The sequence below is a fragment of the Neofelis nebulosa genome, chromosome 3 (genome assembly GCF_028018385.1).
Source record: "Neofelis nebulosa isolate mNeoNeb1 chromosome 3, mNeoNeb1.pri, whole genome shotgun sequence".
In the NCBI taxonomy this organism is placed as follows: Eukaryota; Metazoa; Chordata; class Mammalia; order Carnivora; family Felidae; genus Neofelis; species Neofelis nebulosa.
In genome coordinates, this window is record NC_080784.1 from 31,076,349 (window position 1) to 31,099,386 (window position 23,038).

Below are 23,038 nucleotides of genomic sequence, written 5' to 3' on the forward strand. Positions count from 1 at the left end.
TGCCTTAAGAAAGAAATAATTTCTGCATACATTTAAAAAATGTTCCCAAAAGGCAAAAATGCAAATAATTTCCACAGTCTAGAAAAAAAAATTCTGTGTGTTGCTAATTTTTTTTCCATGTTCAATTGTATGTTTTGGCATTTCATAAGTATGACCTGTCTTAGTTTACTATATGGTCGCATGACTTCCTGATGGTTTTCTAAAACCTAAAAAAAAAAAAAAAAAGAAAAAGAATGCTTCCATTTTCACATTTAGCATTTTGTCTAATCTTTCATAGTTTAGGTCCATGACACTGAGAAAAATAACAAATATTTTCTTGTGTATATATAATGCATATATACAAACAATAGTAGAAATACGCAATTTCCTAGGTTAATAACATTTGAAGACGTCATTACCACCACCACCATCAACAAAAACCATTACTGCTGTTAAGAGCTTGACCTTGAAAGTATAATCCTAAACTCCTCTGTTTACAAACAGCGTGTAATCAGGATATGAAACGCTAGAAATTTAAGTAGCATAAGTGATTTGGATTACTTAGGGAGCTATAAGAGACCTCTAGATCTTAATTTTAGGCTAGGTCTGCATTGGACAGCTAAATGTTTTGATTGGATTGATTCTAGTGAATTTAACTTGAATAATTAACTTAACTCTGTTATTTTCCTCCTCTGATACACTTACAGGACAGACTTTTAGAATCACGTAGACACTGAGATAATCTTTTTTGAATTAGTATTGTGTTATTACCATTAAAATTTTTAACTCTGGGTACTTGGGTAACTAAGTTGAGTGTCTGACTCTCGATTTCAGGTCAGGTCATGATCTCATGGTCATGGGATCCAGCCCCGGATGGGGCTCCGTGCTGAGCACGGAGTGTGCTTAGGATTCTCTCTCTCTCCCTCTCTCCCTCTCCCTGGCCTACACGCTCTCCTCTCTCTAAAAATTAAAGAAAAGAAAAGAAAAGAATAAAATAAAATATTCTTAACTCTAACCCAAAATGATTATCTTAATTCTATCCCCAAATAATTACCTTAAAAACAATACATTTAGCAGTTTTAAAGAGAAATTATTAGGATGTATCAAAATTGAACACTGTTAATTAACTGAACACCTTGTAAAATAGACTCATTTATTATCCATCAAATATGTTCAATATACCTAACAGGCTAAAAGTACTATATTCAGTACCATGGAAGCCATAAAATTCCAATAACACAGAATCTGCCCTCAAAGTAATTAACACCTTTTTATGTATAAATTAATATGCATTCATTCATCATCAGGAAAGCAGATAGATCTTTGATCAGTGTCATTTGAACAAAATAATCAGGCATGGTCCTTGTTTTCTATGATTTGCAAAATGTGAGGCAGAAAGGTAAGGCCTAAGAGTAATCTTAAAACTACTAAGTACTTTTGTACTCCAGACCATTTTTGTAAGAAATGTATGCAAACAGAACTGTACTTTTGGCAGTTTGAGTGACTGTGCCTTTGAACAAACAGATGTCATACTCACGAGCACAGCAAGAGGACATTCTCTTTACCAGCCATTTGCCCCTTACGCAGAAACTTGGAGAAGCTTTGCAAACCTATGTGCTCATAGCATGGTAAGGTGGGGATGTTCTCTGTGATGACAATGGGAGGCTGGTCTGAATCATTCAGGTTGGTAATACAAAAGCCAAGATAAATTTAAAGTATTTAAAAATTTTAAAAAACCTATTTGGCCAGATAATATAGCAAACTCAAACTGGTAAACTTGTCTGCATTTTTACTATATTTCTCAAACCATATTTATATCTCCTCAAATAGGAGTAAATTTTGGAGGATTTAAAAAAAAATACTAATCCAAAATTAGTTACAGGCCTTGGATGGGACTCTTGCAAGTGTGGAGCTCTGAAGCTTAAGTTTTATTGGTTTTACCATAATTCCATCTTAGTTCAGATATTTTCAAAACATGGGAAGTGTGATTGAAGACATATGTGTCTAATTAGTATTGGTCCCATCATCACAGAACGGCGACGTTAAAACATTTAGGGATAGCCCATGAGTGGCTTTTATTGATCTGAGGCTCTGCCTTTGGAAATGTGGATGTCTGAATGTATAGACAATTTCACCAATGTACAGTCCAATCCAAATAGTTTGGATCTCAATTCCAATATTTCTTTCAGAGTCATGCGCAATTTGTCAAAACTGTCTCGCCCATTCTTTTATTACCCATTTACTTCGCCCATACAGGTCATCTATGGGCTGATTTAAAGCATGTTATATTATTGAGCATGCTCAGATTGTTCTAGGATTTGAAAAGATTTCGATAATTTTGGTTTCTTGGAATTAGTTAATGCATACCACAACTTTCACAGAAAAACATTTGAGCCAAAATGGCTTTAGGGAAGTGCTGTATGTTTTAATGAGGTTGGGAAAAGGAGATAAATGCATCTAGTCATAGTAACATAGTAAATCTTGCTAAGAGGAATTTCTTCTAAGCAGCAAAGCTATCATTTCATTCCAGATGATTTTGGGAACTTGAAACATTTTACTCTGCTTTCCTGTCTCTGAAAAGAAATTTCCACTTGGGTTATTTGTACATATGAAAAGATAAAAACTTATGGACTAGAGCAAAAACAGCAGAGTTCAACACATTTCTTACCCATGCCAAAAAAATTTGCTGCTTCAGGACCATGGACCTTCCTTAGGAAAAAGTACACATTTCCCTGATGAATCCTTAGGCTGTGATATATTTTTGAGTTAAATTGTTGTTATTTATGGACAAGTTCTTTATGTCTGCCATGAACGCACATCGAAGTTTATATAGCATTCATCCCTATGGCAGGTGCTTTATCTTACTGATTATTTTGGCAGAAACATTTACCAAAAATATCCCTGTGAGAAGTAAAAACAAAGCTTCACCCTCTAAAAATAGAAAAAAGCCACAACTCTTTAGGTTCCCCTTGGACCTGTGGATGAGGCTTATAAACCTCCTTGGAGTCCATTTGATGTCTGTGAGTCTGGCTGAAGCTCAGAGGAAGGGTTGGAAACAGGAGAGTCTATAAAGACCTAGGATTGCTGAGTCGGTTTCATTCTCTGCTCTCTGTGAACATTTCCAAATTACTTCCCTGCGTGCTTTGTTTTATCCTTTCAAAATCTAAGTTGTATAACCAAAGGAGGTAAAATACAATGTAAGAGGACATTCAGAGCCTGGAAAGCACCTTGCAGGCGTCTTGTCAATCATTCACCTCCTCAGTTTACAGATGAAGGAAGTGAATAAAGACTGGGGGAGTGAAGTGACTCCCTAGATCCATAGAGCTGGGAAGTGACAGAGGTGGGAGAGTCACTGCAGACACCAAACTGTCTTCCCACCTGTCCTCCCTGACCCGTACCTTGCTGTCTGAGACACTATGTACATTAAAATGCCTTTATAACTGCAGGAGCTTTTTATTGCTCTGTAACAAGTAACCCCAATCTTAGCGTCGGAAAACAACACTCATTTATTAGCTCCCAGTTTTGTTGGCACAACTGGGTCCTCTGCTTGGAGTCTTACAATGCTGAAGTCACGGTATTCCAACCGTGGGCTGTGTTCCAACATGGAGCTTAGGTCTTCCTCCAGCCTCAGTCAGGTTGTCGGCAGGATTCAGGTCCTTGTTGTGTTGGTACTGATGTCCCTGCAACACTCATTTATTAGCTCCCAGTTTTGTTGGCACAACTGGGTCCTCTGCTTGGAGTCTTACAATGCTGAAGTCACGGTATTCCAACCATTGGGCTGTGTTCCAACATGGAGCTTAGGTCTTCCTCCAGCCTCAGTCAGGTTGTCGGCAGGATTCAGGTCCTTGTTGTGTTGGTACTGATGTCCCTGTTTTGCTGGCCATCAGCTAAGGATGGCTCTAAGCTCCTACGAGCCACCCTCCATTCTTAGGCAAGGAATCCTCTCGGTGCATGGCAGACACTACTCCAAAGCCTGCAGGGTGATCTTTCTCTTCACAAAAGGCCCAGCCCTTCTTTTAGGGACTCCCCTGATTAGATCGGACCCACCCAGGATAATCTCTCTCTTGATTAGCACCCAAAATCAACTGGTTGGTAACCCAATCATGGAAGTGGCATTCCATAATATCAGTAGGTCCCACCCATACTCAAGGGAAGGGCATCGCACAGGATGTATACACCAGTGCCCAGGAATCTTGTAATTAGTATTAGAATTCTGTTTGCCAAAATTGGTAATATTCTACTCATTTAAGAACTAGTTTTCATTTCTGCCTCCTTTCCCCTCTGCTGCCTCCCATTGGGCCACTTCAGAATTACCTTTCCTGTAGAAAATCCAAAAAAGGGATGATGACAGGAGATAAGTTGAGAACAGTGTGGTGAAAACTTCAAATCCATAAAACTATATGTGATTCTTATCGGTTTTATTTATTCTTTGTAGCCTTAAGTGCCAATGGCCCTGGGATAATTCAGAACTGTCTATTCAGTAACTGCCAAAGAGTAAAATAAATTACTCATTCTTTTGGCATAAAGCTCCTTTTAGTTAAGTTGTCTTGGATCCAGAGATGCTTGGGGAAATGGAGGCTGGGTGGGTAGGAGCAGCAGCTGGGAGTCAGGGGACAGTGACAAGTACAGTGCCAACTCGAGGCTGGACACTTGACTCCCATGAGCTCATTTAATCCTTACAACAGTGACCTGTTACAATAGGTATCATAACCCACATTTTACTGAGAAGCAGACGGCTGTGAAGCAGGATCGGCATTCAGAGGTCTGTCTGAGTCACTGTGCTTTCTCGAAGACAGTCTTCTCTTCCTCAGGCTTCTGTCCAGGCCCACAGCAGAGACTGTGACCCTCAGAGGCTCTCAGGACATATGGGCAGAGATTGGGGGATGGTAGATGTGGCTGCTGAGTGACAAGCACCTTCTGAGAGGGAGATCAGGCAATCAAAACATACCAACTATGCGAAGGGACTTTTTATTTCTCCCTTCCAGAGTTATAATTAAATTTTCCAGAAATCTCAAAGAACACTATACATAAATAAATTCGTTTTCCTTTAGCAGAGGAATTTACAAATAAGGGATTACTTGATCTTTATAATACCTCATTATGATGGTTAATGAGTAACCAGTGTTGACATTATCACATCAGTTTTTGGGTTTTTTTTTTTTTTTTTAATATGGGACATAAGACATTGAGGAGGTAGGCAAGGGACTAAAGTAGATTTAAGTCTATAAAAATGTAGTGATAGAGGCACCTGGGTGTCTCAGTTGGTTAAGCGTCTGACTCTTGATTTCGGCTCAGGTCATGATCTCACAGTTTGTGGGTTCAAGCCCCGCCCTGGGCTCTGTGCTGACAGTGCGGAGTCTGCTTAAGATTCTGTCTCCCTGTCTCTCTGTCCCTCCCCTGCTTTCTCTCTCTCTCTTAAAATAAATAAAAATAAACTTAAAAAAATTTTTTTAAATATAGTGATAGAAACCAAATAGGCTTGTTCTTGAATCCTGCCAGCTGTAACTTTGGTTGAACAGATCAATTAAGATATAACTAATAGAGAGCTTGGAAAATTTGTGGTTACCTTGTAAAAGCCCAGTTTGCATTTGAGTCAAAAGTGAAATTTGCAAAATTTAAAAAACCCTTCCACTGCTGCTCACTTTGAAGTTGAGTTCAATGTCAATTGTGAAGTCTTTGAGTACATGTATAGTCTACTCATTTTAATATACATATACAAATGTTGACTGTGTACTTTAAAGAAACGTAGAGATCATTCCTGAGGCATCATTCCTACAGACCAGAGACACCTGAAAACAAATCATTATAATAATGTAGGTGCTAAACTGAAGATATTTATGCATAAGGAAGGTACAGCCATTGGTCCTATTTGGAGGATCAGAGAAAAATAGAAGAGGTGAGTTTTATCTTGGATCTGGAAAGAAGAGTAGAAGTTTACTAGGCTGAGAAGGACGAGAAACAGAGTTAAAGCCATAGAAATAAGAAAAGGTAAAGCTCACTGTGACCAGAGGCATGGGAGAAGATAGGAGAGAGGTTGAAAATTTATGCAGTACCTCGACTGGGAAGGACCTGGCTGCCCTCTAAAGAGAAGTTTCCACTTTACAGCAGCAAGAATCCAATAAAGATATTACAAAAGGAATGACAAGGTAATAGCTATATTTTAGAGGATTAAGTCTGTTAGCAGGAGGGAGGGTGACTGGGTGTGAGGGTAGAAACAGAAGAGGAAGACTTAAGGGGCGCCTGGGTGGCTCTGTTGGTTGAACATCCAACTTCAGCTCAGGTCATGATCTTGAGGTTTGTGAGTTTGAGCTGCACACAGAGCCTGGGGCCTGCTTTGGATTCTGTGTCTCCCTCTTTCTCTGCCCCTCCCCTGCTTGTGCTCTCTCTTTCTTTTAAATAAACCTTAAAAATTAAAAAAAAAAACCCCTAAAATTAAAAAAACAGAAAAAAGAAGAGGAATACTTAGAAAAGTCGAGTGACAGAGTGACAGTGGACCTAGATTCAGGGAGAAGCCAAGGTGGCGGTGATGAGTGTTGAATGCACTGGGATTGGGTGGAATCAGGGGAGGTAAAGAAGACCGGAGGAGAAAAATGAAGGGTGATGCCTAGTATCTGTTCATAAGCTTCAGCTGTTTTTGTTTTTGTTTTGTTTTTAAGTTGGGGGGAGAGATGGGGATTTATAAACTGTTCAGTTTGAGGTAGTTGGAATACATATACATATACATATATACACACTTTGTGAATTATCAACATTTGAGATAGCAGGCAGTGAATGATGTTTTTATAGGATTAGCATGTATTTAAGAAGAAAATGGTTTTCGATATTGGGCCATGAGCCAGCATTTAAGAGACAGGTAGAAAAAAAGATTTCAGAAAAGACAGAAAGTTCTGCCACTGAGATATTATTCTGAGTCGCAGGAAAAGCTTTCAAGATGACGTGTGCATCAGGATTCCCTAGGCATGAGGGCTAAAAAGAGAACACTTCATAGGCCAATTAGGAAGGCTTAGTGAATTTTTGAGCAGTTTCATTAAATTGGTGGTGAGTTGGGGAAGGAGATGGATTCCTTTAGCTGGTAAATGAAAAGGAACTGAGGACGTTTGGTACTAAAAGGAAAGGCCACGTCAAAAGAAAGCCTTCTGTTTTCGTTTCTTTGTTGGAATAGGGAAAGGTAATGTTCATGGAAAAAGAAAACCGGGCAGTTGCGGTGGCCTGGCATTGGAGATGGGCAGGGCAGGTACAGCACTAGGACAAGGGAGGGAAAGAATTGAGAACACTTTAATTAAAGTTTCCTAGGTAAGAGGGAAAAAAGTAAATTAAAAAAAAGTGAGTTGAGAAAGTATGTCCTAAGTTCTTTCCATTGCGCTTGTGAGAGGGAACTGAGGTTTTAGTATCCACAGTAAACACCCACGGACATAAATCCTACCGTATTGCTGGTGCTCAGGGGTCTACTTATTATCATCAAAATAATAGGGATAGTGGATCTCTACCTCGTTCTGTGAGACCATCTTTTAGAAATAGCAACAGAAAAAAAAAAAAAAGATTGTGCAATTCCAAAGCAAGATAAATGTCATCTTTCTCTTCCTACCTACAAAACCAGCACTGGTTTGGGTCAGTCTCAAAGACATGAGTCTCAACTGGACTGACAAAATTTTTTGTGCCACAATATATCTGCTTTATGGGATCTCAGAGATTTCTGTCAACTCGAGGACCAAAAAAAAAACCAAAAAAACAAAAACAAAGACGACTCAAAAATGCTAAACGAAGCATATTCTTAGACTTTCAGTTGGATATCTAGGGTTCAGGATACCCCCAGAATTTCTCTGGGCCCCAAAAGAATCCTGCATACTGGATAAGACTGTGGGCAAGATCAGAGTTCCCTGCATCGTTTGAATTAGGTGGTTTCTATCTTGCATCTATGGGAAAGAGTTGGAACATACCCAATCTTTATGATTAAGCAGAAAAGACAACATTTTCCATAAGAATGTAATCTTCTGCATGGTTGGTCACCAGCTATTTTTTGGATGGTCATTTGGTTTCTGTCACATTAGCTAATTGTTTTGCTAAATCATCTTTAAAAGATGAGTTGCCTTCTTGAGTTGTTAATACTTGTGAAATTCTTTTCCCAAATGAACGAGAATTGAAAGATATATATACATATATATATTTTTAACACAAACATACACCAAAGTTCCCAAACATATAGTGTGTTGAAAGTGGGTCTGTTGCAAAGTAACTTGAATTCTAGGCCTGGGTCCAGGGGTGGGGAGGACTAAAACATTCCACTGAGAACTTCACTCTTGGCTCTTAACTGAAAAGTAGAAATCCCTAGTCAAATCAGATATATGAAGCATCAGGCTCCAACATGAGGAGAAACCAGAAAAAAAAAAGTCTGGGGGGAGGTAGGGAGAGAATTCATAAAGATTAATAAGGAGGTTAGAAGAAATTATGTGGGAAAGAAGGAAAAAGAATAATTATGATGTTATTATATTCCTGAGCCAGGTACAGAATTTGTGGGTCATTGTTTCATTTCATACATCCCCCAGTATCATGATGACATTATGAAGTAATCTCCAATATACTATAATCTGTTTTGGAAATGCTTTCCCCCAGGTGTCTCTTATGGGACACACTGAAGGAAGGAGTTGATCTGTTAAATTACTCTTACTGCTCAAATATTTGAAGTACTAATTCATCACTCATGACATTAAATTTATCTTTTAACATCGTTATAAATTTCACAGAGGTGAATCTTTTCACAACAACGAGTAAAGTGTCTCTTGAAAGGAAAATTATGTTAACCTTGGAGCGGATCTTACGGGGCAGCTCCTAAAAGACGCGATGCATCTGAGTCTCTCTTGGCTGTAGATGAGATGTGCACACAAACTGAATCCCAAGTATGCATGGAGAAATCCCTTTGCATTTGTTGCATGGTTATAGATGCTGGGAAGAGAGCAAAATGTTAGAGGATTAAAACCAGACTCAAAGCTAAGTCTAAGGTAGGTACGGACAGCAACTTGCTGCAAGGACCAAATCGGGTCTTACCATGGGTCTACAAAGTGAAACATAATCTTATGGGGAGAGCAATCTTATATTAGGCCCAGCTAGAAAGGGTTTTTTTAACCCTGTTAATAATGCTGTGTGCAGGTTTTCATCCATTATCGTTTTGTTAGAACATCCTTGCTAAGATCTAGCTCTTTTATGGGTCTGACACCTCACAAGAATCCAAGCGGGGACATGGATCCAATAAATGTAATCTACAGGTGAAACTTACAGAGGCAATTTGGGAAAAGAAGCCATCCTTCTTGGGGTTTTACCATTTTGCAAAAGTTATCACCTCATCTCCTAAAGTATTGAGATTTTTACTGATTGGTCAAGATTTGTATTTTATGTGTTTGTTCTTGGAAAGGCTTATTTCAATAGAAATTATCCCACAGTGTTATGGCTAGTATCATCATCATCAACATCATCATCATCATATCATTTAAAAATCTGATCAAATAAAGTACACACACATATATATGTATGTATAGCCTTATCTACATGTGAAAGTAATTCTGTTTATTCTTATTCATCAATTAACAAAATGCATGTAAATTGGCTATGATGAGACAGACACAGAGCTAGAGATATAAAAGAGAACATGAAATTGTCAGTCTTTGCCTTCAAAAAGGTTAATATACAGTGAGAACAGATCGTTGTTTAAAAAAAATCACAAAAACAATGATATAATAATAGACAAAAAGAAATGTTATGAAGGAGATACAAAAGTGTCTTAGGAGATTAAAACAGTTTTCAAAGGCAGTGGACAGCTTTTCAAAGCAAGTGAAAGCTTTTCCAAGCAAGCTTTTCCCAGGCTGAGAGATAAGTGGGATTAGGCAAAGTGGGTTGGTTGTAGAAAAATTCAGGCATAGGAAACAGCAAGTGCAAAGGCACTGGGGCCAGAAACAATGGCAAGCTTTAGAGGCATGTTGCAAAGAGGTCTCCGTGACTGAAACAGAGGGAGGGAGGGATGAAGCATAGTAAGAGAGGCTGGAGTCAGGCATGACCTAGCCCTTCAAGGACAGTAGATATGATTCTATGAAGCAAAGGGTGACTGGGCTAGATTTGCATTTCCAGAAGACTTCTCTGACTACTGTATTTGACAAAATAACTAGAGGGAGCAAGAGTCCAGGTAGAAAAGCTTTACTATGGTCAAAGCAAAGAAAGGATGAAGGCATGGATTGGGGTGGTACTTACTGAAAAGGGATAAGAAGAGACTGAAGTCAAAAAGACAGCACATGGGAGTGGGTTGGATGCAGAAAGGGCATCAAAGATGATTGTCAGAGTAGGTGATTAGTAATTGATTGATAGAAAATGGTAATATCAGAACCAGGCTTTTTATATTCATTCTATTCTATGTAAATCCATTCTATGCAAAAGTATTCAGTGCTTACCAGATACAAAGCATGGTGCTGGGAATCTAATGGATAGCAATATGAAAAAAGTGTACAAAAGGATATCTGATCTCTTTTATATGCTCACATTCAAATACAATGTTTCTCATTGGTGGAAAGAGAAATAAAACTACATACCCACATACATATGTATACTCACACATGCAGATGTATACACATGGATGTGTGTATATGTGTATGAGTACATATATGTACATATAAATTTTAGGTACTTGTATCACATGCACACCTGAATTACGCACTTGTTTCAAGGGGATTGTGGAAGATATACATAAATAATTACTGTGGAGGTAAGGAAGAGAAACCAAACCGTTGCATGAGACTTTGTTCTTAAAAGAAATTAAAATGTTTCAAAAACCATGAAGTCTTCTAGTTCCACCTTATTACAGAAGAGATTTATGACACTGGCCCTATTTACCAAATACAGTCCATAAAAAGAAATTTATGCACTAGTATTCAGCTATATGATCCATTTTAATATATGACGTATTATGGTAATCATGGGCATAATATTATCACTAATAATAATGATAAATAATAACACCAGTAATCATCCATGTATAGTAATTTTAAAAGATCACATAATAAGCAGAACAATGTAAACATAGGTTCTATTTAATGTTGCTTGAAACTTATCTTTTTAGTTTTTATGTTTGTTTTTTCTGGAGGAGATTCTAAACTCACAGTTTTGTTATCAAACTGCTTCTCTTCACAGCAGACAGAATATGATTCATGAGCAATTCTGTCAAGTATTTGCCAAATGTAATGGAGAACACTTTTCCAGTCTCCCCAGGGCATTTTGTGGGTCAGAAGTCCTTTGTTTAACAGACTCAACTTGCATGTTGATTCTAAGAGTCCAACCAAACATACAGGACAATTGCTCTTCTGTGAGTTCTTAAGGCTCCTTTCATCTCATTTTCCTCACACGATAGTCTTTGCTTGTTTCAGTTTTGTGTGTATTCCTTTTGATCGCTTGTTAATGTCTCCTGTTTATAGGGATTGTATTATCTAATCTCTAAAATAGTATGTAATTGTCATTTAGTGTTACTATAATGGTGCAGAAGGTGGAGTATGTTTGTAATCACTTACTCTTTAAGATTTCTCACGTCCAAGGGTCCTTTACTGTTCTTGTACGTAAATTTATATTTTTAATTTTGTGGGGTTTTTTCCTCTAAAAATAACCCTCAAATTTTATGAGCTTCAGGCCCTGGAAAACTTATCTGGCTTGCTTTTTCATTTGTATTATAATAATTTGCTTTTATGCCTTTCTCACAGTATTTTAACTTCATGAGAGTAGGGGCATTTTTTTTTCTCTACTATCTAGCATTTAGTTCAGTAAATGCTTGATGAATGAATGAATAAGTAATGCACATTTAGTGGTTGTTTTGAAGTTGGCTCTGATGACTGAGATTTTCTTTTGCATTCATGCATCTTCATTAATGCCAACTTTGTTGCAAAGTTGTTTAAAAAAGTAATTATCTTAAGTTACTTTTAAAAAGTTCAAAGTATTTGCAGAATTCTAAATTAAATTCCCATTACTGTCAGTATCCGTAATATTTTGCAAAAAATGCAATCTATCTTCATATGTTAATGTTCTTTCATTTTATTTATATTTTTTCTTTAAAAAAGTTTCTTGGGGTATTTTCCAAATGGAAATTGCTGCGATAAAGGGCATACTTGGCCAGCTTTGTAGATTCTAAGAGTACTTTAAAAGGAAAGCCTCGCCAAAGAAAAATGTTCTGGTACTGGATTGCACTTATTTTAAGCTGTCATTTAATATAAGATCTCCATTTTGTCTTTATTTCTCAAGTTGCTTATTTATAAATCGCCACTCTATTTTTCAGGAGTTGACAAATGTTGACAGGTTGACATATGTTACTTGAGAGCTGATATACCCTCTATGATACGTACTCTAAAGGCTAAATAATATTTAACAACTTAGGAAAATTATACATACCATGAAGATATGTCACCATTTCTAAATTATATAATTCAGGTTCATATTTTGGTTTTCAAGGAAGCAAAAATACTCTTCTTCCCTTCTCCATCCCTTCTTCTGATCATTTCCAAGGTTTAAAAAAAAGGAGGGGGACCAAAACCTCAAAATCATTGGCCACTTTCTGACCATAGAGATGAATAATTTAAGGACAATCTCAAACCCTTGAAAAATCTCGTGTTTTCATTATTAAAGAAATGGACTTTTATTTGGTTATTCTTTTACCTAATCATAAATAATGAAATAAAATAACCCTCGAAAAATTAACACTAAATAATATAAAAGATAAAGACATATTTAAATGATGTATTGGTAGAAAAAAATTTTTGGACTTTGTCATAAATCTTCTGACACTTACGCTGCATTGACAACTAAAATATGACTCCAGAATCCAAACACAGGCCCAGGAAGCCCCGTCATCCAATTGCCTCTTCGTCATCTTTCTTAGATGTTCTTTCAACGTTTATCATTGCAAATTTCGTCCTCTTTTTTTTTTCCCTCTCTCTCTGTCTCTCTAGCACATCAAACCAAAAAAGAACAATGATTGAACGCTCACTTATACCCAACTTCCTGCCTTCACATTCACTCATTCCCCAGGCCTGAGTATTTCCACAGGAATCACACTATTACTTGGTGGCCACTATGTTTTATTATAAAGACACAGCAATGTCCGGGTGCCTGGGTGGCTCAGTTGGTTAAGTGTCCGACTTTGGCTCAGGTCACGATCTCATGGTTCGTGGGTTCAAGCCCTGCCTGGGGCTCTGTGCTGACAGTTCAGAACCTGGAGCCTGCTTAGGATTCTGTGTCTCCCTCTCTCTCTCTGTGCCTCCCCCGCTGCGCTCTCTCTCTCTCTCTCAAAAATAAAGAAACGAACAAAAAAAGACAATGAAACAAACAAAAAACGACAACAAAATCAGCAATGTCAATGATCTTTTCCGTGGTCCTTCATGCTTAGTTTGGGAAAACTGTCAACTAGTACTATAGATTTGTTTAAATGGAAAATTATCACAAAATTGTAGGTTCTTCCGTTATCCTCACGGAAAAATTACCGTAATGGGGAATTAATAAGCTGTTTTGAGAAGTAAAACATCTAGATCCAAACCAAATCCATTCTAAAATGAATTCTAGTATTTCTATAGGTATGGGTTTCACTAATGCCTTCCCGTTTTGTTTGGAAAGACCTGAAACTTTTCATCCCCACATACATGTTTGCTTGATATTCCTCAATTCTAAAACAACGATATATTTGATAACATTTATCTATTGTATACCAAGCCTGTAAAGGGTCTCATATCCTGGAGATAAAGTACGCATGCCTAGTGCGGTGTCACGCAGGCGCCCTCGCCCTTGACCTCTGACCCGTCGGCCGCCCTTGAGCCGAGGGCCGCGGGGCCAGGAAGCGGCAGTCCACGACCCCGAGGCAGAGCGGCCACCATGGCTAAATACCTGGCCCAGATCATTGTGATGGGGGTGCAGGTGGTGGGCAGGGCCTTTGCCTGAGCCCTGCGGCAGGAGTTTGCAGCCGGGCAGCAGCTGACGCTCGGGGACGGGCTGGACACCAGTCGGCAGCTGCCTCCAACCTGTCCGGCCTCAGCCTCCAGGAGGCACAGCAGATTCTCAATGTCTCCAAGCTGAGCCCCGAGGAGATCCAGAAGAACTACGAACACCTATTCGAGGTGAACGACAAATCCGTGGGTGGCTGCTTCTACCTGCAGTCCAAGGTGGTCCGAGCCAGGGAGCGCCTGCAGGAGGAGCTCAGAATCCAGGCCCAGGAGGACAGAGAGGAGCGGATGCCCAAAACGTGACCACTCAGCCCGTCCTCCTGCACCCTGCCCACCACCTCTAACTTATAGCTCGGTAATAAATGTCTTTTCTGCAAAAAAAAAAAAAAAAAAAGAAAGAAAGAAAGGGCTCCCCTTTTTGCTGCTTCCTGCTTTGTTGAGCAGTGGCCCCTCCTGGGAAAACAGAGCTATTTCAGGCAACATTCAGATTTCATTTTACATTAGACTCTGTGGAATATTACAGTGCTATTCGGGTGTATTCATAATCTTTCCCCTGATTTTGCTGTTTTTATGGCCTAGTACACTTATATTTGGTGTTTGTTGAAGGGTAATCAGAAGATATTTGGACATCAGACTTTTTCAAAGTAAATAATGATGGCATTACTGCTAAGGTATCTCTTAACAGTTCTTATTACCCTGCAAATTAAACGAGAATAAAATCATTCTTCTTTTAGGACTATTTAAAATGATGGGGCGCCTGGGTGGCGCAGTCGGTTAAGCGTCCGACTTCAGCCAGGTCACGATCTCGCGGTCCGTGAGTTCGAGCCCCGCGTCAGGCTCTGGGCTGATGGCTCGGAGCCTGGAGCCTGTTTCCGATTCTGTGTCTCCCTCTCTCTCTGCCCCTCCCCCGTTCATGCTCTGTCTCTCTCTGTCCCAAAAATAAATAAAAAACGTTGAAAAAAAAAATTAAAATGAATGATTTTGCCCTCCCCTTCCCATATTTCACCTTTATTTAATTGGCAATTACAATATATACCTAAAGGCTGTCTGCAGGTAATAGTTCAGTTAGCACGTGCCCCGGAGAATGGAAAATCAGGAGCAAATCACCTGTAAAGAGGAGGAAGTCCATTTCACACGTTGCTGTTCATACTCACCTCTTCCTGACCACAACAGAAGTCTATCCCTGTAAATTAACTTTCTAAGTTAGCCACGGCTGTCATAGAACTATGAGGACGTGACCTCTACATGGTTCTGGATCATTCCATGGTGTGGATTACCCTGGCCTTTAACTTGTGTCCTTTGCAGCAGGGTGCCCATGTTTTCTGGATTTCACTGCTCTTTAGAATTCTCCACCAGAGGGAGGGCAAGGGAAGAAGGAGTTCATCCGCAGTTCTGAGGAAAGTTTGAATCTGAGAAAGCTAGCGTTAATGTATCTCTAGGACTGTCTTCCCAACTCTACCTCTCCCTACTTGCTGTCCCTCTCAGCAGAACTGAGTGACCCTCAGCTACTATAGTAACTTGATTGTTGGTCGTCTTTTAACCAGGGTTTGATCAGTTCCTTTGAAAATTAAGTTGGAGTGAGAGATACAGTTTAAGACACCCTCTTTGAAGAGGCTAGATGATTATTATTTATTTTGTGAAAAGCTAAAGACGAGAATTATGACAGGCACGTGGTTACCCACGTGAAGGCGGGGTACACACGCATTCAAGGGGCAGATCCAGGAAGACAGCGCCATCGACCATCTTTAAGGTTCTCGCAGCCCTTCTGTGCACCCGGAACAGCCTCACACTCAGATTCCCTGGCATACAGTTTGTCTTTGCCCTACGCGCGCGTGGGGCTCTCACTGAAGTAAGAAAGGAATGAACTCCACACTCTCATGCAAAAACAACCAAAGTTTCGCTCCTTCCCGATGGCTGCACAGAGCCTTCTTTTGGGGGGCTGGTGTCAGAATTCCAAACTTTTTTCTCCAACGTCTCTCCGCATTGTTGGGCACGGACCTTCCCTTCGGGGCTGCTTGGCAGCGGAGGAGAGCGAGGAGCCTCTGGGTCCTTTCCTCTGTCTTTGAAGCTCCCGGGGCCACTGGGTTTGGTTCCCGCGAGCGCGGCGGCGCCGGCGCGGGCGACGTCTCCGCGCGGCTTCCAGCGACCCCTGTCGGGGGTTCCCGGCAGCCGCACTGCGCGCCGCCGCCCCCCGCCCGGCCTGGCTCGGGGAGGGAAAGGGGCTGCGCCCGGGAGCGCCGAGCCCAGGCTCCTCCCGGTGGCGTGTCCGCGCCTCCGGGTGGGGGTGTGGTGGGGAAGAGGGAGGGGGCGAGGCAAGGGGAGGGGGAGAAGGAGGCGCCAGCCTCCAACCTGCGAGCGGGAGGTGGGTGGCTGTGGGGCAATTGAAAAAGAGCCGGCGAGGAGTTTCCCCAAAACTTGTCGGAACTCCGGGCTCGCGCGGAGGTCAGGAGCAGAGCGGCGGCGGCTGCCTGGGCGAAGCGAGCGCGGGGCAGGACGGCGAACGCCTCTCCCTCATCGGGCTGCGAGCGCGCCGGACGGACGCCACCACCGGAGCCGACAGCGGCTGGACCCAGCGCGGCGGGAACCGAGGACTTCCCTGAGCGACACGAACAGCTCCGAGAGCGAGAGCGACCGCCAGCCCCAGGTGGCCCGGACCGCACGCCGCGTCCGCGCCGCTCCCCGCGGGCGACAGGAGACGCCCCCGCGCACCGCGAGTGCCTCAGCCGGGCCACGCGCTCTCCCTCCTCGAGGGACAAACTTTTCCCGAACCCGATCCAAGCCCTCGGACCAAACTTGGGGCGCGTCGCCTTCGCCGGGAGCCGTCCGCGTAGAGCGTGCATTTCTCGGGCGAGATGTCCGAGCGCAAAGAAGGCAGAGGCAAGGGGAAGGGCAAGAAGGACCGAGGCTCCGGCAAGAAGCCCGCGCTCCCAGCGGGCGGCCCGAGCCCAGGTGAGTGCGCAGCACGGCCGGGCTCCGCGATCCTCTTCCTCCTCCTCCTCCGCTGGCGTCGCCTCTCCCTCGCCTGCCCGCGCCCTGCGCTCCTGGCGCCTGGCGCTGCTCCCGCGCGTCCGCGGAACCGGGCGGTTCTCGCCTTCGGTGGGGCCGCCCCTCACCTGGGCGCCCAGCCCCACCCGGACGTCCGCACCCCGCGCGTACGGTTGGGGGCGGCAGCCGCGGCCCGCACCCTCCGGGGGTCCGGGTCGCGCAGCACTCCCTGGCACGGCCTTTTCCCAGCGCTCCGCAGCTGAGCCCAGCCCGGGAGCCGGACCGAAGTGCGGGAACCGAGGCTGGGTGCGCGCTCGTCCGGCGCTAGGAGGGCTTTGCACGGGCCCCGTCTGCCCTCTAGCGAGAAAAGCGGGAACGGGTCTCCACTTGGCGCGCCTGGTTGGGTAGAGCTGGGTGGTCGGGAGAGAGGCCCCGGGAGCTGGAGCGGGTGCGCGGCTGAGGGGAAGCCCTATAGGGTCGCGGTGTGTGCGTACGTTCACCCTGATTCAGCCCTGAGATACTGGAACTCAGATCAGTTGAGAGGGATTCCTAGAGGTCAGCGAAGCAGATAAAAATCTAGCCAGTGCCAGGAACCAGGTCTGCTCCAAATAAGTTCTCAGACTTCCAGCTTACCAGTTCTGGTTTTCAGGACCTCCTTGATAAATATGCTTAATTTTTGCTCCCAAGAGGTTCCAAAAAGCAAAAGTTTGTCTAAATTTTTGAACCCAGGTGCCTGCTGGTTATATAATAGGATGAAATGGCAGTCGAGGCTTTCTAGAGACAAATCTTGCTTTTGATCATTAGCACACGGATGTGAATGACAGTTTCACCTTAGACTTCCCAAGGAAGAGCTGATCCTTTAGATATATATTGTCTTGAAGAGAGCAAACATCCCACATAAATACTTGCTTATGAGTGACTGAAGAAGATGCTTAAAAAAGGAGAAGAGAGGGAGACGTATAAGGTCTTTTTTTTTTTTTTCTGTCTCGTCCATTCCCAATTGTTAATTGATCCAGATTCATTAAGTCACTTAAAGCATCCCCCAGCACTCCTGAAGAATTAATTCAATAGCACTTGGTAATACTGTGGCTGAGAAGATAAGCAGAAATATCTGTTCCTTGTAGGAAGAAAACAAGATTTGCTTAGTCTTCTTATTGGCATCACTGATAGCATTTCAGAACCTGACTTACTGGCAGGGACCTTCGGCAGGTTTTGAGCAAAACAGAAATTGAACAAAGAGTAATTGTTTGGCCACTGACCATTCCTGTGCATGCTTGTATAATAAGATACTGCTGATCAGATTCACCTTAATTACTTCATGAGGGTATATTGAAATTTTGTTTACTTTTACCTTGTGTTTTGGAGACAAGGTCTGAAATGGGGAGCCGAATTAGCAACCTCTCCGTGACTTTATCTATTGTCCTTTCAAAAGTCATCATGGTAAATTAAAGAGACCTTAGATGTAGCCAGAACTGTAAAGTTGTAGAGTTATTTGTGGGGGCCTTAGGTCTTTCCCTGTCCTGCCTGTGAACTCTGCCTTCACAAGTTTCTGTGTTCCTCTGTAGGTGGTCTGATGAATTAAGCAGGGCATTGGTTTGAAGTGGCATCCCTCTCAGGTAACAGGTTTGCATTTTGTCAAGGGTTTATAGTGGCAGTGCCATAACATAGACATTTCAGATAATCAGGTAGTTCCGTGGGGGGGGAGATTTAAGAGCAAGTAGGCATTTCTGTGTCCTACAGATCTTATCTACTAGGTAGCAGCTGTGTTGTGACTACCGAAGGTTCTCCCTTGACACAGAGTTCCAGAGCTTCCTCGGTGGCTCTCATTCTGCTTTCCAGTCCATGTTGCGATTCCCTCTAAACCAGATAGATTGGCATCTCCAAGTGACATTCTCCCTATTATCTTCCTGAAAAATTGAGGTGAACTTGGCTCGGGTTAGTTTTTAGTATGTTTATCTCCCTTTTCCATCAGGGAATCGTCATCTTTGGGGAGGAACTTTTTACCTCCTCCTGGGCACCTTGGAGGAGGTAAAAAGTCATATAAATCACATAAACCACTTAAGAATATTGATTCTTCATTCGATTTGAAAAGAACGGTCAACTTGAAACCAGCTCTCTGTAAAAGCACGTGGCATTAATAGTATTGCTTTGAAATCAGCGTTTCTCTCCTTGTCGTTTTCCTTACAATGGTGAGTGCCAGTTACATTTCCTTATCTTGGGGGAATAAATAACCTATAGCTGTAATGGTTTGTGGGAGAAACTCACGTGCCTTTCTTAACTTCCTTTGCACTCAAGTTCTCCAGGTGTCCCCAAAAGAACGACTTCTGGTGTCATCACTGTAGTGTTGCCCCTTGACAAGCCAGCCCAGAAGAGGACCTATGGACCACACCCATCCGTTAAATAGCTCCTGCATAAGAGTCCGTCAGCCCCACACTTCGCCCCTTTCTTAAAGTGGCCACTGCAAGTGCACATGCTACATGACGCACATGAACTGCCCGGCCTCTCTTTGGCTGTTATAACATTACTTCACGACAGTCGGGGGAGATGTAATGCTGAGATAATGGCCTCTCAGCCCCGCTGTGTGCTGTATTATATGCAGAGGCATAAACACATCTGTTGGAGGGAAATTTTCAGGGGAAAAGGGCTTCTTTAACTTTCATATGACATGTGTGACTGATATGTGATACATACATGGCTATGTTTCATAGCATCCACATTTTTATACAATTAACTGAATATTGAATTGCACACTATTGGGGCTGCAGATGTTCAACAGAATTATCTATTCCATAATAGTGGCTCTAATAGGTCCCAAGCCCTTGGTGTCATTGGTTCCTCTTCTTTGCTCAAAATAAGCAACCTCAGCAAATCCTGGGCTTTGTAACCCAGATCCATGTTGTACCAGGGGCCCTGTAACATCCTGGGCCTCCTAGATTCTAGACCTCCCATTCCAGCCTCTTCTTATTGATTTAGCTCAACAAACTCTTCCTATTGAAGCACCGGTTACAAACCCAGAGTTTTTGTTTTGCTTTGTTTTGTTTTGCTATCTGGTCTTTGGCTCTGAGCTTCCCTTATGAATCTCCATTGGCTGATATGTTTTTCTTTCATAAAACACCACAAAGGATTCTTCTCTCTCTCTCTGTCTCTCTCTCTCTCTTTTTCCTTTCAAGTAACCTGAAACAAATCCGTGACCAAGCTAAGCCGAGTTCTAGAACTATTGTGACTCCTCTTAATCTTGGCAGAAGGAGGCATTTGTGAGTACAAGTGGTGGATAAATTGAGAATCTTAGTATACCAAACGGGTAGAAGTGGTCTGTGTGCTCCCTCGATGACATCACCCATGTGTTTCTTGAAGTGGTTCCCCAGACTGAAGTGCTTGTAAACATTCTTGGATATAAAGTATGCTGTCACTAACAGGGCACCGTGTGTTTACAGAGCCAGAGGAATGTCCAGCGATGTTTCAACCTGGTTACTTCTGGCCACTTACCTTATGTAGTTATTCAGAACACTAAATATCATGGATAAGATGAAATAGGATTTATTTTGAAAAATTATTTTGAAGCAGAAAGAGAGAAACTTGGGATACTATTCTCATATCTGCAAGATGAGAAAGTAATACTGATGAGAAAAAAAAATATATATATATACACACATATATATATACACATATATATATACACACATATATATACACATATATATATACACACATATATATATACACATATATATACACACATATATATATACACATATATATATACACACATATATATATACACATATATATATATACACATATATATATACACATATATATATACACACATATATATATATATACACACATATATATATACACATATATATATATATATACACATATATATATATACACACATATATATATATAATCAGAAAATATTGAACTAGTATGAGAATAAGGAATACCTTACTACATGCCAGGCACTGTACTGGATGCTTTTATATTCATTAGAATGTTTTTAACGTTTATTTATTTTTGAGAGACAGAGAGAGACAGAGCACCAGCAGGGGAGGGGCAAAGAGAGAGGGAGACACAGGATCCGAAGCAGGCTCCAGATTCTGAACTGTGAGCACAGAGCCTGACGTGGGGCTTGAACCCACAAACCACGAGATCATGACCTGAGCTGAAGTCGGATGCTCAATCGACTGAGCCACCCAGGCACTCGTTATATTATCAATAAGGGAGCTAATATTTATTGAATATCTTAGCATGTTCCAGGCAGTGTAACAGATGCTTTGTGTATTTTGTCACTTGTCCTTTGGGAAGTACAAAAATGCCTCACTGCCAGTCGGCAAAAAGCAGGGTGCCTGGTTCTTAGCTCTTTAGCCAGATTGCCTGGGTCTAAATCCTAGTGTTCCTGCTCCTTACAGATATCATGAGAAAGTTACCTAATCTCTCTATGCCTAAGTTTCCTTATTTGTAAAAACTGCATAGGAAAATATTATTATCATGAAGTTATTACGAGGCTTAATGAGATAATCCACGGAGGCATACTGAACATCGCCTAACATGTAGTAAGTGCCCGATATATGGTAACTCTGTTCATAAAATTACTTAAGAAGCAGATCGTCCAGGTCTTTACAAAGGTATTCGATACCATTTTCAAAACTTACCTTTTATGGTAAAAAAAATAATCCCAAACTGGCTTTAGATTAGAATGAGTATAAATATTAGTATCTACTACCTGTATATATAGAGAAAAGTGGATAAATATGTCAAACACCATAGCGGCATATATGTATTATGAAAACGGTCCCGAATTCAGTCTAAATATTGAAAATAGAGTGAGGTGCAACATAATTTTATCTCTGGCAGAAAGACGTTGAGGTTTCAAGCTATGAGAAGATTTTGAAACACGACTCCTTTGCTGGCAACACTTAAGAGATGACTCTCAAACCTCACTTTATTATATAGAATGCATAATCTTCTCTTTGGGGACTGGTACAAATTGCAGCAATTGAAAGGGAAAGAGTGTGTATGAACATTTTCTTTGTTATCTTTTTATCAAGTGTAATAGTATATTGCCAGCAAGGAGCCCAGAATTGAGTGCAGGTGTTACTAAATATAAATAAATGATGAATATAGGAAATCCATACTTCTTCACAAAGAGTGCTCTCCCCTCTAGAACCACTAGAATGGTTGTACGTAGTGTTTAAAGTTCTGGGAGTATGACACATACCAAATCGGTATTTTATTAACTTTCTCGGAGTAACAAGCTAAATTTGGCTTTCACAGTCCTGATAGTTTATCGTGTTCTATTAGGACAGAGGAAAACAAACCGGGTGAGTGATTCTGTTCGCTCAAAGAGACAAATAAATGGGCTTCTCATATTTTGGTTAATCCTAGGACTTTCCTCTGCATAAACAGAAAATGCAAAAAAAAATAAATCAGATAGTTTTGGTTTAAAAACTGATTTATTTTGGGGCGCCTGGGTGGCGCAGTCGGTTAAGCGTCCGACTTCAGCCAGGTCACGATCTCGCGGTCCGTGAGTTCGAGCCCCGCGTCAGGCTCTGGGCTGATGGCTCGGAGCCTGGAGCCTGTTTCCGATTCTGTGTCTCCCTCTCTCTCTGCCCCTCCCCCGTTCATGCTCTGTCTCTCTCTGTCCCAAAAATAAATAAAAAACGTTGAAAAAAAAAAATTAAAAAAAAAAAAATAAAATAAAAACTGATTTATTTTAACCAGAAGACAATAGTGTCTATTGAATATGCTATAAGGTACAGAAAATGAAATTTCCCAAAGGCACAAGTGACGTTTTGGATCCACTGTAATGCTTTACATCCTAATTGTGTGGTTGTGTCCTTGTATGAGTTTTAATAGATTCTTTAAAAAGTGAGCTACCAAAATGCCAATAGATGTCAGTGTTTGTTGCTTTAGAAAAGGCAAGGTGTTAGGGGAAAAAACAGAACTTAATTTGCTCTCCATTTTACTAACCTAAGGCTGGCTACTCTGAGAAGTTTGATAACTATTAGGACCCTGTGTAACCTCGTGTGCTTACACTTTGTTAATGAGAATGCTATATTTTCACATTCCTCTCTTCTAAATATTAAAAGATGCCTCTGCAATAAATTCCTGAAAGA

The 23,038-nt window shown here is 41.4% G+C and overlaps 2 protein-coding genes across 8 annotated transcripts in view; both read left to right on the forward strand.

Annotated features, from left to right (window-relative positions):
* Window positions 1–13,765: 13,765 nt before the first annotated feature.
* LOC131506536 (mitochondrial import inner membrane translocase subunit TIM16-like) lies at window positions 13,766–14,269 on the forward strand. The gene is given in 2 exon segments (XM_058720243.1): window positions 13,766–13,945; window positions 13,948–14,269. Coding segments are annotated over 2 exon segments (369 nt in total). The 5' UTR covers window positions 13,766–13,863; the 3' UTR covers window positions 14,235–14,269.
* A 2,395-nt stretch (window positions 14,270–16,664) lies between these two features.
* The window catches only part of NRG1 (neuregulin 1), a 224,826-nt gene continuing 218,452 nt past the window's right edge, over window positions 16,665–23,038 (forward strand). For all 7 annotated transcript variants that reach the window (XM_058720227.1, XM_058720225.1, XM_058720228.1 and 4 more), the window contains exon 1: window positions 16,665–16,880. In XM_058720227.1, coding sequence (XP_058576210.1) covers window positions 16,784–16,880 — 97 coding nt within the window. In that variant the 5' untranslated portion in view covers window positions 16,665–16,783. The remainder of the gene's footprint in view (window positions 16,881–23,038) is intronic.